We start from the raw sequence: 15794 nt of genomic DNA on the forward strand, positions 1-15794 counted from the left end.
TCAATCTGAAAAATCTCTATCCCATCCACACACTACTCCTTTCCCCTGCCGAGTGAGTCACGCCTACCCCGAAAGGGAAATGGCTTAATGGTGTAATAAAAAGTCAAATTTGTTCTGAAACAGTAGACTTTTTATTATGAAAACTCAATTCATTGTTGAGAATTCATCTCTTTATGGTCTACTATTATATTTTTGATTCAGAATTCATCTCTTTAAAGAAGTTTTAAAACGTTAAAGCTTTACTGTTTGGTTGAAAATTCAACTATTTTTAATTCAAGTTTATTTTTTGTTTAAAAATTGGACCATTTAGTTGAAGATAAATCTTATTTGTTGGTTGAAAATGCATATATTTCGACTTGAAGTCTTCTAATAAATAAATTTAAAAAATCTTCAATATGTTGTCTGTATTAATTCTATTTAAAAGAATATAAATGATTACAAAATCAATAATTTCATATCCAAATTATATATAGTCTCAAATATAAAGCCCTAATTGTTGAGTTATTTCAGGTTTGAAATTTTCAAAAGGAATGTCCTTGAATTTCAAAATTGATAAAAAATTTTTAATTTCTCTGATTTTATAATATTCCAAGTTGGCAAGTTTAACAGTCCAGAAAAAGAATGTTTTACTTAAACCCAGGTTCAGAATACTTCAAGCTAAATTACTATTATTGCCAATTTTTTAAGGTTCTTTTGAATGTTCAAAGAATATTTTAAAAATCAATGATAATTATGTACTCTATCTTCCTAAATAAAGTTTTTTTATTAAGTCAGTATCAGATACTGCCCATTTTTATTATCTTTACAAATTTGATGCGATTTTTTCGAAATTCCATGCGTTTTTCGTTTAAATTTTATACGACTAATGTGACTTTTTTCAAGCCTTCTGGTTGATCCGAACGCTGGAAGTTACAAATTTTGGAGTGCCAAATTAGTTTCAAATGATGATTACAAGTGATAATAAGCGATAATATGTGACTCATGCAGTTTGTGGTTCCTTTGATGTTTTTTAGCTTATTTTTGCATATGAAAATTGGGCAGAAGTTGAAATTACCCTATTCCAAATTTTAGAGAAAGGGAGTTACAATATTTTTAATTTTTATTTTAAAATAAAATAAGTTAAAATAAATATAATTCTGAATTGGAATAGGGAATTTTTTACAATAAATCATTACTTGGAACAAGGAATTTCCGTGAAGAATTATAATTGAGAGTAAGGTACAGATTATTTCTGTCTTGAATTGAAATATTGACTTTCTAGCTGGGAATAGGTTTGGTTCGCAATGTCAGATAAAATAATTTTTGAATAGTTAATATATGAGCTAAACTCAGTGTACTATGTACATTATTTTACCTCAATTGGCTTAAGAGAAAAATATTGTTAAAAATTGAAACCAGGAAAACACTCATTCAAATTGGAATCACGTGACATCATTTCAGTTGAAAATTCAACTCTGATTGAAAGTTGAACTAGTTTAATAAAAATTGATCTTTTTTAATTGGAATGCATCTACTTGTGTAAAAGTTGAACTACATACTTGGTTAAAAATTTACTTCTTTGTTTGAAGCTTCATCTCTTCGTTTGAAAATTATATTATTTTGTTGAAAATTAGTTGTTTTTTTGTTTTGTTTAAAGTGAATTTTTTAATCTGAAAGTGTAACTTTTCCATTTTTTTTATTGATATTTTTTAGTTAAATATTTATCTTCTTGGTCGAAAAATAATTTTCTTAGTTTGAAATTTCATCTTTTTTCTTGAAAATGCAAATTTTTGGTTGAAAATTTATCTTAAATAAGAGTTTGTCTTTTTTGGTAGGGAATTAATCTCCTTGGTTAAAAATTCCTTTTTTTAATTAATTGGTTTTATTTGAAATTTAATTTTTTTCCTTAAAATATTAACTGTTATATTTGTTGTTCAGAATTCATAATTTCAGGTTAAAAATTTTAATATTCAGTTGAAAATTTAATTCTTTTGTTGAAAATTAAATCTTTTGTTAAAAAATCAATTTTTTGTTTGAAAATTCGAATATTTGTTGAAAACGCAACTGTTTTTGGTTAAAGTTAATCCTTTTTTTTTTATAACCCCTTCACTTTGTAGGCCGAAAATCACAAAGTGGGCCCAAAATATGTGGAACCAAATGGATTTCATTGGAAATTGGTACTAAGGATTTATCTAAATCGAATTTTCAAATTTTATGATCCAATATGGCGACCAATTTTCACCCAATTCTGTCAACTCGTTAGATTTTTCAAAACTTTTGGTCACCATATTGGATCTGCCATTTTTAATTTCTGTATTCTGATACCATATTCGGATTCAGAGACCTAAAAAATTTGAACATACCAAGTTTCATGAAAATCGGCCAATTTTGCGTAATTTCCATCCGCAATATTGGATCCGCCATTTTGAATTTTGAAATTCTCATACCATATTCGTATTCAAAGACCCAAAAAAACCTTTATGTACGAACTTTCACACGATAATCCAAATGGTATAAATATATTTATTTTACATGACACATATTGTGTCAAACGTTCTCTTGGCCATGTTTTTATTTTTACGCATTAAGTGTCATCTAACTGTCAATGGGTTAAAAGTTAGACCATTTGTTTTAAAATTGAACTATTTGTTTCAAAATTCAACTGTTTTATTTAAAATTCGTCTTTTTTGCTTTCAATTTCAACTTTTTGGTTAGAAATTAAACCGTTCGTGTAAAAAGTCTTTTTTTTTTGCTTAAAATTCATCTATTCGATTGAAAATGAAAATCTTTTTTTGTTAGAATGTTCACCTTTTCAGGTGAAAATTCAAATCTTTTTTTTAACTAGTCTATTTGTACGGAAAATTCTTCCTTTTGGATTAAAAATTCGTTTTTTAAAATGAAAATTTAGGTGTCTTCTAAAAAATTAAATTATTTCGTTAAAAATGCAACTGAGGATCCGGATGAAAAAACTGGTTATAACTTTCTGGTACTCAGATTGGTAGGGGAGGGGGATGAACGGCCCTTAAATTTAAGGGGCAAGGGATCTTTTCACTCTGGGTCCCAGAAAGTTATAGCCGGTTCTTTGATCAGGGCCCTCAACAGTTTTTGGTTAAAGTCTAATCCTCATTTGAGAAAAAATTTGAACATTTTGTTGAAAATTTATATTCGTAGGTGGCAAATTCCGTGTTGTTCAGGGAAAAATCAAGGGAAAGTCGGTAATTTAAAAAATCAGATCTAACGCGAATTGGGCTGAAGTGATATGAATTTATGCATTTCTTTTTTACAATCTTGACCCATTTCCAACAATTGTAATTATTTTTGTACTTGCGACGTGCCCTGGCACACATGTAAACAGATTCTGGTCGAATATAGACACGTGTTGCGCAGCCGGCAATGCGCAATAGGTGAGTTTAACAGTGACTCTCATTTTCGTCAACAATACGTTGCCCCTATATGAATCAATTTTATGTCGATGGAAGCTCAGTTCGACTGTAGTCACTGACAAGTGAAGTGTGTCGGAAGTTCAGACAAAACAAACAAATCAACTCTTCAAATGTGATTGCTCCAAACCACAACACTCCAAAAATTTTGATATTACAACATTCTTTTAATTTTGTCCGTTTTACTTATTAGTTAATAATTAAAACAATTTTCTTTGAACTGTTTTAATTATGATGACAAACGAAAGCATCATAGTGGGTAAATGTGAATTGAATCTAGTTCAAGGAATTAGCTTCCTTCATTGTTAAAATTAATCAGTGTTGAACATTGATTGGAATCTGGACTGAGTTTTTTTTTTTAAGAATTTGTTCGACAGTGCTTTGATAAACAGTCGGTGGCATTTTAATGTTGACTTCAGTAAATAAAAAGTGCGTGGGTGAAAAAAAATTTAAATTATCGACAAAAGGACTATCTTCTCGTGACGTTGAGAATCATCGGATGTTCTAGAAACGTTCGTCCCATGAATGATCGAAGAATAGTGGAGGGCTCGAGTTCAAGTTGTGAAAAGACGAAAGCAGTGAGTCAAAAAATGCAGAAAATAAGGGAGAGGTTTAATTCTTCTGCGAGTCGAAGTGGTGAAGTCTCCGTGATGAATTTCAAATCCAATCTAGTCAAGATACCCAAACCAAAGTTTCCAAACCCGATCTCCAAAATCACAAAATATCTCAAGCAGAGAACAAAGGTACATCATTTTTGAAAAATCCTATACGTATTCATATAGGCTCGACACTTTTAAAACAAATTTTCAACTATTCTAAGGGACTTTCGAAAAAAATTGCAGAAGTCGAGAAATTTCTGTAAGAAGAACTTCATGTAACTGACAAGGTTCATCAGGACTGTCACTTTTAGTAGGTGTTTTCTCAAATCACTTTTTAAAGATAAAATCCTATTATTTAATTCAGGACTATACATAGCACGGAATTATTTTGCATTCTTTTGAAATCTTTTAGGGCTTTTACAAGATACCAAGAAATTTGATTATATTTCAATAATTTCAGTCAATTTCAAAGGATTTTTGAGAGTTTAGGTTATGTATTTTTTTTTAATTCCAAGGAAGTTTCAAGAGCTTTAAACAATTTCAAAAAGTTGGGAATATTTTAAGGTATTTACAAAAATATTTCAAGGAAATTTGGATCGATTTCAATATTTGTATGTGATTTCAAACAATTAATAAAATTCTAGGGTATATGTTAAAAAATTACAAAGAATTTTCAAGAGGAAAAAAATTTCAGTGTATTTCAACAAAATATTTAAAAAGGTTCCAAGAGACTTTAGAAACTTTAAAAGTATTTTAATAAATTTTCCAGTATTTCAGAAAATATCAGAATTCACGTGATTTTATAATATTTTAATGGTTATTTCGAAGAATTTATTCACAAGACTGAGATGTCAATTTTTTTTATATTTGAGTGATTTCTGAGGATTTGAAATATTTTAATGGATTCTAAGATATTTTAAAGAAATTCAACAATTTTCAAGGGCTTCCAAAGAATTTTAGGGAACTTTTTAAGCTTATGGAATTTTCCGTAATGTTAGCCCTGAACTTGCTGAAAATGGGGGTTAGAGTTACGGACAATTCCGTAACCAAAGAATAGACAGTGCTTTTAAAATATCATAAAATCTTATAGGTTCTATAAAATCGTTCCATACCTATCGATATTCTAGGCAATTTTCTAAAACATCAAGAACCTTGGTTTAAATCCTTTAAAAATACTTTTAAAATACTCTGCAAATATAAAATATTTCGAAATCCCTCGACATTATTTAAGTATGTTGAAAATGCCGTCGAATTTTTAAAAATTGCTTCTAATTTTTTCAAATCAATTGATGAAAATTATTTGGAATCTTTTAAAATGTCCGAAAATATATTTAAAAATTCTAAATCTTTGTTAATACCATGAAATATGTGAAAATCTTTGTAATCCTAGGAAGTCCTCAATTCTTGTGAATAACTTTTGAAATTCAATACAATATTGTAACATCCCGTGAATTCTGTTATTTCCTGAAAACCCATTGGAATCCTTAAGGGGGCGGGGGCAGTTTCAGTGTAAAAAACATTTTTGCGAATTTTTTTTTAAGAATATGAATTGAGCAAATGTATTTAAACTTTTTGTACATTATTAAGTATACTTTTGGCAATATTCTGTGATTTTTTTCATTTGAAAATATTTAAAAACAAGCCGGTGACAGAGATTGTCCGAGAACGTCTTGGAAAACAAACAATTCGCGGTGTTCACTGTATTTCGGTCGGAAATTATCGGAAATCAAAAACCATTTAAATTTAGTCAAAGTATCATCAAATTCTCCTCCCAATGTTCTCTGATACTTTTTTTTTGCATTTAAAAATTTTTGGTGGTCATCTAAAGTGTAATCTGCTATTTTCCACGAAAAATTCCACCATTTTCGGGATGAAAACCACCCTTAATGTAAAAAAAAAATGTTTAACTAAACGTTGGGGGAAGGAATTTTATTTGTGTCTATTTTAAAAGATTCGAAGGAATTTTACCAGATTTCCGAATATGTCAATAATTTTAAAGGATTTCATGAAACATCAGATTCCACGGGGTTTTATAATATTTTAATGGATTTCAAAGCAATTGTTAACAAGAATTGAGAGATTTAAAAGATTTCAAGTAATTTTCAATCTAATTTCAATAATTAGAAGAAATTTTTAAGAATTTAAAATACATATTTTAGGGCTATTAAAATAATTCTAACACATTTTCAATAGATTTAAAAACGATGGATTTCGAAATATTAAAAAATTTAAGGTATTTTAAAAGATTCCAATACATTTTTAATAGGAATTACGTAAGATTTCAAAGACTTCCCATTCTTTGAAGGTAATTTCAAAGATTACAAATTTTTAAAAGTTTTTTCGGATATTTTAAAAGAGTTTTTTTTTTTAATTTGTAGAAATTTTGAAGAGCTTTAAAAAATTTTAAGGGATTTGAAAGGTTTGGAAATATTTTTGGTTATTTTTAAAGAATTATTTTAAAGGATTTAAACCATTCCAATAATTTGGAGGGATTTTAAAAATCTGTGAAATTTTAGGGTATATTTTAAAATTCCAAGGAATTTTCAAGAGCCATAACAAGTTTCATAAAATTTCGAAGAATTGAAAATATTTTAGAGTATTTTTAAAATATTCCAAGGAATTTTTAATATATTCTAATGATATGAGGGGATTTCAAAGAATTATAAAAGTGTAAGCTAAATTAAAAAATTTCAAGGGTTTGTTATGAGCTGTAAAAAGTTTCGAAAGATTTAAAATGATTTGAAATAATTTATAATATTTTAAAACTTTTCGAGGAAATTTTAATACATTTGATTAATTTGAAGGTATTCCAAAGGATTTTAGGGTATTATAAAAGTTGCAAAGAAATTTTAAAGAGATTAAAGAAGTTTCAAGGAATTTAAAATGATTTAAAAAAAAAAAAACTTTCGTGGTAGTTAAAAGAAGTTGCTATTATTATGGACCCTGTATAGAGGAGAGTATCCGAATATGAGATATTCTCGTAATATGAGATAGTTGGGCTTTAACTAATCTAAGAGGTCTCTGTTGGTTCTATCTTTAACTTTGAGCCCTTGAAGAAAACGTAATTTCTTGGCAAAGTCAATTTTTCATTGTACTTGTAAAAATTATGAGCGAAATTTTTATGAAATCGGTAGTGGTCGAATTCTTGGAAGGGAAGTCTTTAAACCCTATTTATTATGCATTAAATAAGTATTTAGCAGTAAAGTCTGCCTGGAGGGATGGGTATTGAATAACTAAGTAGGAAAATATCGAGTGTTCAAGTTTTTTATTGGACAGGTCAGGCATAGTAAGTGCGTAGTTGCACGGTGAGGTTCTCATAACATCTCGATACCTGTGGTTCTTATAATATACTCGGGCTCCACGGGGGAAACTGGTTACAAAAGGGTTTGAGACTGCTGCAAAAACTAAATATATCTAAATACCAGTAAATTTATACTTCGGAAACATAGAATGAAGTTTTTCATTAAAAATAATACTTTATTTTGCATTTTATTAGCGATTTCCTGAGGTATCTCATATTATGAGAATAGTTTGACCGGTTTGAAAAAAGCACTTTTTACATTTTTTATATTTTCAGCGACAAAACAAAATTAATAAAATTTTACGTTTGAGCACCTTATGGCAAACTAAATTCCGTTTAAAATGACCTATGTTACTTTTAAATTCAGTCCATAGAATTCCGACAATCATACCAAACAGATTTGGTATTATCTCATATTTAGATACTCTCCTCTAATGATTCTATAGGTACTATAGGACGTTTATGATTTTTGGACATTTAAAAAATGTCAAAGATATTTGACAACATTTTCGAGGATGTCAATGGTTTAAAAAAATTTCAAGGTATTTTTATAGATTGTCCAGAATCTTAGGAAATTTAATATTTTACGGGATTTTAGAATAGTTTAATGGATTTGATAGTAATCCCAATTATTGTAAATTCATTTGCAAGAATTTAAGCATTTCAATATTTTTAAAATATTTCAATACGGATATTATTATTTACGGATATTTTAGAAAAAACTCTTTTCAATAATTTGAAGGCACTTTACAGAATTTAAACATTTTAAGAATATTAAAAAATAACCTAAGGCATTTCAACAGATTAAACAAGTTTCGAGGGATTTCAAAGGATTTAAAATATTTTAGTGCATTTAAAAAGATTCCAAGGTCTTTTGAAGAGATTTAAACAATTTTAAGGGATTTCCAAAATTTGCAAAAAATGTCATGGGTTTTAAAAGAATTTCAAAGGTTCCTAGAGATTTTATTAGGTTTTCGAGGATTTTAATGATTGTATTGGAATTTAAAAGCTCTCTTAGCATTTTAATAACTTATCCAGGATTTCAGGAATGATGAAAGTTCGTGAAATTTCACGGGATTTTATAATATTCTCATGGGTTTCAAAAAACGTCTCCGAATCAAATATTTTTGCAATTAATTTGAAATTTACTCTGAATTCTTATGAATTTTACCTAAATTCTTAATTCTTCCTAAATTTAATACAGTTTTTATATATTTTAAAATTGTTTTCAATTTACTTAATTTATTTTAATTCGCCTTGAATTTGTATGAATTTCTATAAAATTCACTCCAATTTTACTCAAATCAATTGAGTTTTTTTACTAATATTTTTTCCCCCAATTCGTTTCAATTAATTTGAATTTAACTTAAATTGTTTTGAAGTTTTAATTAATGCACATTAGTCACCTTTGGTAACTTTTTCTGTTTAAATTGGGTACTTTTTCAAGTAAATTAAGCTATGGAAGCCTGAAGAATATTAAATTAAAAATGAAAATTGTTATGTTCCATTTATAAAATACGCATAGTAAAAACTTATTATTCTTCAGGGAAAAGTCAGGGTATTTTGTATGAAAAAAAATGTTGGCCACCTAGTACCTGACATTTATATTAACAAACCTAAAAAATGCCTTGTAATTCTAATTTTCTAATCAGTTTTCAATATGAAGATTCATAAATGTCACTATTATTTAAAAACCTTCGATCAAACCGGTTTATACTCAGATCGAATTTCATTAACTCTAGATGAAAAACGTAGGTACTCGTTTTTAATTATATACGAAATCGCCTACTTTAGAAAAAAAATAATGCAGATTTTCTGATAGATCGGTACCCGGTTTATGAACGCAGACTCAAAATGTTCGTATATTTTCATTAAACCTAGAAAATTCAGATTCATATTTGAATAATGGAAATCGTTAAGAATTTAATTGAGGATATTTAGTGACCTCACTCTTATAATTCTCTTTGGTAATTTAAAAAAAAAACTTCCAGAAAAAATATAGCAGATCTTGCAGAGATAAGATTCATTTGCAAATGTAGAATAAAAAACGGAAATACAAAAAAATATATTTTACCTGCTCAATTTTACGTTTTTATCAGAAAGTTAAACAAAAGACTTATATCTTCAACAAATACTCGGGGAAATTTCTGTTGAATAAGTGATAATTAAATACGATGGTTTAAACAACAACATTTCATTTATTTTAAGCAAAACAATAGTTTAGTGAGTCACTAGTGAGTTTGCCTTTCCACGCTTCTAAAATTCGAGGATATTATTTTCATTGAAGAAACAAGACACAATTTCTGCAATTCAAAATCGAAATGCAAATCTGAATTACATAAATTAATTAAACTGTTTGTGTAATCAGAAAATGGGGTTTGTCACGCACATGAGTAAAATAATTAAAGGAAAACTGTTTCTACTGTATTTGTATGCATTCTCTAAATTTTCCAAAGTCGATGTCAAATAAAATAAAACGAAGCTAACCAAAACATAACAATCAAGTTGATGAAGCAAGACGAATTTGTTTGTCTCGTCGGCTTTATTTCCTCAATGAAAGAATTTCTTTGTTAAATGAAATTGACGCAACCCACGCGGAGAATAGTGAGGATGACACTCCCTAATTTATTAGAAATCCCCCCAAATATATTCTAAATTTAGATTGTTTTTGAATTCGTTATAACTTTCTATGTGAAAATGATTTTTATAGAAAAATATTATCTTAAAATCTTAATTATTGAATCTGACACAAGTGATGGAATTTTAAAATCAACGTATCTTGGGCGAGGAACAAAAATCAGAAATGAACATTGTTTTATGTCAGGAAGCAGAAAACTCTTGATTTATCATCCGATAGGGATTTAAATAAAAAATGTTGGAGGTTTAAGGAATATTTGTTTATTTGATAGTATTTTTGAATATTCGATTGAAACGAGAAGAGCATGAATTAAAATGACAAGAAAATTGTAAATTGTTGGAAGTTACAGTTTTCAAATACAAAAGACATTTTAATTAAAGGAAATCTTAAACTCAAAACCGATCAAAATTCGGAAGCTCTCGAATTTCAAAAATATTTTTTGAAAGGGGCTCCAAAAAATCTCTGAAGTTCGAAATACTTCTCTTAGCAATGTCTGAATATAAATTACAAATTATTTATAATTATAAGAAAATTTAAATAATCTTTTGAATTCATTGTTCTGGAACTCTCAATCTTTAAACAACTTATTGTCAACATTTCCAAGAACTGTTGGGCTTGGATACCGCGAGAATGTTAAGTGCGTAAAAAGTTATTTAACTTCATTTGAATTTATTCTTGTCTTCTGGCTAATAAAAGTACCCTCAACTATAAAACTGAAAGCAGCTTCAGGAATTCACGTTCCTCGTGAATGCTTCCATTTTATTTATGTATTAAAAATGTTTAAAAATTATTTAATTTAGTGATCTAGTCAAAATAATTATAACCAAATAAATGAAATAATAAATTGCAATTTACTTATAATCAAATAAATGTTAATATATTTATATAGATTTAAACTGCTCTTGTTTATACAATAGACATTAATTACTGAACATGAGCGTGGTAATTCTTTTTAAATGCAATATGGCTTTATCAGTCCGGATAGTAGATATAATTGATATTTAATTTTAGGAATACAATTCATTCATAAAGAGTTAATTACATTTATATATGTATAAATAGAGTTTTGGCTAAAAATATATTCTTCAGTATGGAAGTTTTCCTCTGTAATTTCGTAGGAGGTAGAAAGTTTCGGAAGAGCAGGGACTATCATTAATCTTGATTCGTGAAACTAAGTCGTAATATGTCAAGATTCCTCATTTAGTCCCCAAGTACATAATGTGAAGGCATTTTTAGTCATTATGCCCTTCTCTGCAAATTGAATGTCACATTCATTTACTCAAATTTATTGGGAAATCGCTCTTATTCTGAAACACCTCTTATTTAATTTACTCGTCGAGTTAATTTAAAATCCTGTTTCAGAAAAGGCCTAGATTAGATACGATAGAACAGGTTGCTTGCAGGTCAGGCAAAACCTGAAAATCAGAGAATTTTGTTGGTCAGGGAAATGTCAGGGATATCGAATTAATTTTTGTCTCAAATCACTTTTTGAAGATAAGTCACTATATTCACTTTTTCCGATGATAATATGACTTTGGTCACTTTTCTTTCTATAAATTAACCCATTGGTTAGACACTATTGAATTTAGTTCTATATCTGTTTTTTTTTTAATTTTCTTGATTTTTTTTTCAAATCTTTTAGGATATTTTAGAATATTTCATGAAGTTTTGAATAGATTTAAATAATTTAGAGAGATTTAAAAAGTTTTCAAAGATTCTATGGTATTTCAAAAAAATCTAAAAAATTTACAAGTTCTTTTAAATTTTACAAGGGATTTCAAAATATTTCAATGGATTTTAAATATTTTAGGGGATTTAAAAAGATTCTAAGGAATATTTAATATACTTAAATAATTTGATGGGATTTCGAAGGGTTAAGAATATTTTCAGATATTAAATAAAAATTCTAAGAAATTTTAAAAAGTTTTACAAATTTTCAAAAGATGAATAATATTTCAGGGTATTATATAAGGTTCTGATGAGTTGTTAATAATTTAAAGGTATTCCCAAGGATTTTAAAGATTTAAGGGTATTCTTAAAACTTCCAAGGAATTTTTAAGAGATTTCAAAAGATTTGAAATATTTTAGGATATTTTAAAAGATTTAAAGGCATATTAAAGAGATTAAAAAATTTGCAAGGACATTCTAAGGATTAAAAGACAGATTTCAATCATTTGAAGGGATTCCAAAGGTTTTGAAAGACTTGAGGATATTATTAAAAATTCCAAGGAAGTTTCAAGAGCATTAAAAAGTTGCAAATGATTTGAAGTATTTTAGGGTATTTTAATAGGTCCCGATAAATTTGTAATCACAAAAATTTGAAGGTATTTTTTAAATTTAAAAGGAATTTTAAAGAGGTTTATCAAGGGACTTGAAAAGCTTAAAAAGGAGATCAAGAGATTTGATATTTTAAATTCCTCAAAACTCACTCCAATTTGACTGATATGAATAGATTTGTTTGATTTTTCAATTTTTTGCACTTCATTTGAATTGTATTAAATTTAACTTGAATTTTTTCGGGGCCTTAGGAATGGAATTCTTTTTTAATTCTAAAGAACATTAGTCGCTTTTTTAATTTTCGAAAAGTAATGTAAGCTATGGTAGCTATAAGAAGAATAAATAAATATATTATAAATATAAATGGAAAATTGTTTTATTCTGTTCATGAAATATTCTATATTAAAAATGTCACAAAATTAGAATTTTAATCTTTAAATATTATGGCCAGGGGAAATTAAAAGTTAGTCAGGGAATTTTTAACATGAAGCTTTGCAGCCACCCTTTAAAACGGAAGTTTAAAAAATTATTTAGCTATTTTTGCTAACCTTTTATCATATATCTAATTTATTTTATCATTACAATCGTAAATTCTTGATCAACTTCATTTAACCAAACAAGAATAATAAAATTAGTTCTACAAAATGGCGAATCAGGAAGCCTGGAATTTTTTCTTCCTTCCTTCACCTTATCTTCATTTTTTCGAAATGGAATCTTTACTTGATAACATCTGGGGATTTCCTAAAGCCTCTGTTGGCATGACCCTTAGGCTTAAAAAAACATGCACCACGTTATTCTGATGTAAAGAAAAATTTAAGGAAGCAAAATTCTCTCCTAAACAAAGTGATCTTAGAAATTGAGGCCAATTTTTTGTATTCTACCCAAAATATTCTCCTTTACTGAAAAGGAAATTGTGTTTAGGTCAGACAATAACTTAAGCAATTCAATTTATTCTAAAAAGATAGGATAATCGTGTGCAGTCACTTTGAGTAATTGTCGATTAAAGTAATCTCTTTATTTGTCAGTGGTTTGACCTTTATAGACAATAGACGAGTAAAACCTTCTGCCCATTGTCGAGGGAGAAAAAATGGGATTCTTTCTCTTTGCCCCTGAATAGCATTCGAAGAATGTACTTTTAGTAATCTCTTCCTGGTCTCCTTGAATTGCTACTTTAGACTCTTTAGAGCCTCGCCAAATTGCCTTTTGCGATCTTTTCGCGGTCGCGACGATCATTTTCACGCTGAAAAAAATACAAATTGTCAACGGAAATTAGTCTTTTGTCCCCTTCATTCTCGTTATCAACGAATAACGTCTAACAGAGAATGCGCATTTTCTAAATTGAAAATATCACGAGACTTTTTTCGATTCAAAATAAAAATTTCTAGAAGTATCATCAGTTTGTTATGAAGGTTTTTTAAATATAATTTTCAAAAGATTTTTGAAGATTTCAGGTATATCGGAAAAAAATCCAGATTGGAGAAATTGAAAAAATATTTGATGCATTTTCGGAAATATTTAAAAGTTTTTAAATATTTGTAATCTCTTATAAATTTTTAAATATCTTGTAAACTGATTCTAATCCTAAAAAATTTCAAAATTAATCAAATATCCGAAAAGAAAATATTTCAAATAGAAAATTTCCAAAATTAGAAATTAAATAAAATTTAAATAATAATTAAAATATTATACTTTTATTTGTTAATATTACAAAATCTCATAAAATGTATTATTTCGGAACTTTCAAATTTGGGAAATCTTTTGGTATGATTCTATTATATTAACATTTTTTTAAACTTCTAAATATCTCTTAAACATTGTCGAATTTTATTTAAATTTTAGGAAATAATTTGAAATGTTTTGAAATCTCAGCGAAGAACAAATTGAAAACAGACGATAAAACAGGTTTTTAAGAGAAAGAAACAATTTTTCAACATTTTTATTTTAGAAATTGCTTATGCAATATATTTCTTGACTTTGTTTTTGGATATAAATGCTTTGAGAATCCAGAGACTGTTCTAATCTTGTACTTGAACGTATTCTTTATTAAATTACTTTTCTAAGATGAAAGTGGTTGTTATAAATGTGGTAGATTGTGAAAATGTCACGTTCAAATTTGGTTTAATCAGGCAGGGCAATTTAAGTAATTGAGATGATTGAAAATGATATAATAGAGTAGTTAATCATTTAATACTCATTTTATTTGTCACGTTCACGTGTGACGAATTTTCTTTCAGAGACACGTAGAGGATGTTCTACAGGAAATTTCGTTAAACGTGACCCTCTAATTTCCTATCGGAAACTACCGGACCACGTGTTAACGTTGTATGTAAATGAAACGTAACTTATCAGGATTGATGTGATGTTTAGATTTATTTAAAGACCACAATTTAAATTTCAGCTTTTGAATTTCCTTTGAAATTTCAAAAACTACTAATTTAGAAATCCATCAAATTTTTAAAATATTTATATTTCAAAGAGATTGAAATTTAAAAATAATAAAAAATACCCTTTCAAGTTGAAATTAATCCCGTTTTTCTTTATTTTTACTCAATTAATTGCGACCAATTAGTTCCTCCCATGCAAATAATAAAAACATGTCAACAACTTTATCGATTCATATTCTTCATCAATTAATCAAATCTAAAAATAATCTGAAATTATTTTCCGTGGAGAGCCACTTGATAACAAACAAACATCTCCGTCAAATTCAAATCGATATTACATGTTGGCGGCGGTTCAAGAAAAACCTGAAAATCAGGGGAAATTTAGGGAACTTTGTTGAACAAGTAAAATTCAGGTATTTTGAAAAAATGCATAAGGCAAGGAATTCCTGTAATAATTTCAAAGGATTCTAAAAATTTTAGGAGATATTTTGAAAATTTCAATTGAATTTTCAAAAGATTAAAATATTTCAAGAAATATCCTGAAAATCTCAATGATTTTAAAGGATTTTCAAGGAATTTTAATTAATTAAAAAAAAATTAATTTGATTTTGAAGGATCTGAAGTATGTTAGGATGTTTTAAAATATTACAAGGAATCTTCACTTGTCATTTCATAAGATCTTCTGAATTCCCTTGGATTTTTCTAAACTTATTTTAGACTTAATGACTTCAACGCATTTTTTATACTTTTGAATTATTTTCAATCAACTTCATTTTTTTATTCAGCTTGAATTTTTATAAATTTCACAGTATTCTTCTCATTTGCCTTAAACTCTTATAAATTCACTTCAACTTCACTGAAATGAATGGATTTTTTCATTTCATTTGAGTTTAACTAGGATCTAGTTAATTGAAAATTCAAAAGAACATTCACATTTTTCATGCATATTAGTCACTTTTTGGTTCAGGTAATTTTTTCAGGTAAATTAGGCTATGACATCGCTGAGAGTAATAAGTAAAAAATGTATACATCTAAATTTGTTCTATTCCATTTATAAAAGATTCTATATTAAAATTGTTAAAAGATTAGGATTTTGGCCTCTAAATATTCACCGTGAAGAAATATAAATAATTATTCAGGGAAAAGTCAGGGAATTTTTAAAATGAAGTCTTGTCA

The 15794-nt window shown here is 27.6% G+C and overlaps 1 protein-coding gene across 10 annotated transcripts in view; it reads left to right on the plus strand.

The window, feature by feature from the left end:
- The window catches only part of LOC117179880 (TLD domain-containing protein 2), a 461266-nt gene that overhangs the window by 424753 nt on the left and 20719 nt on the right, over positions 1 to 15794 (plus strand). Inside the window, exon 1 of one of the 10 annotated variants that reach the window (XM_033372064.1) lies at positions 3455 to 4162. The exons of 8 other annotated variants lie outside the window; for them this stretch is intronic. In XM_033372064.1, the coding sequence (XP_033227955.1) occupies positions 3941 to 4162 (222 nt within the window). In that variant the 5' untranslated portion in view covers positions 3455 to 3940. Of the gene's footprint in view, positions 1 to 3454; positions 4163 to 15794 lie in introns of those variants that run through there. One more of the 10 variants, XM_033372066.1, reaches the window with a different exon arrangement.

Source organism: Belonocnema kinseyi, chromosome 9 (genome assembly GCF_010883055.1).
Source record: "Belonocnema kinseyi isolate 2016_QV_RU_SX_M_011 chromosome 9, B_treatae_v1, whole genome shotgun sequence".
Lineage (NCBI taxonomy): Eukaryota > Metazoa > Arthropoda > Insecta > Hymenoptera > Cynipidae > Belonocnema > Belonocnema kinseyi.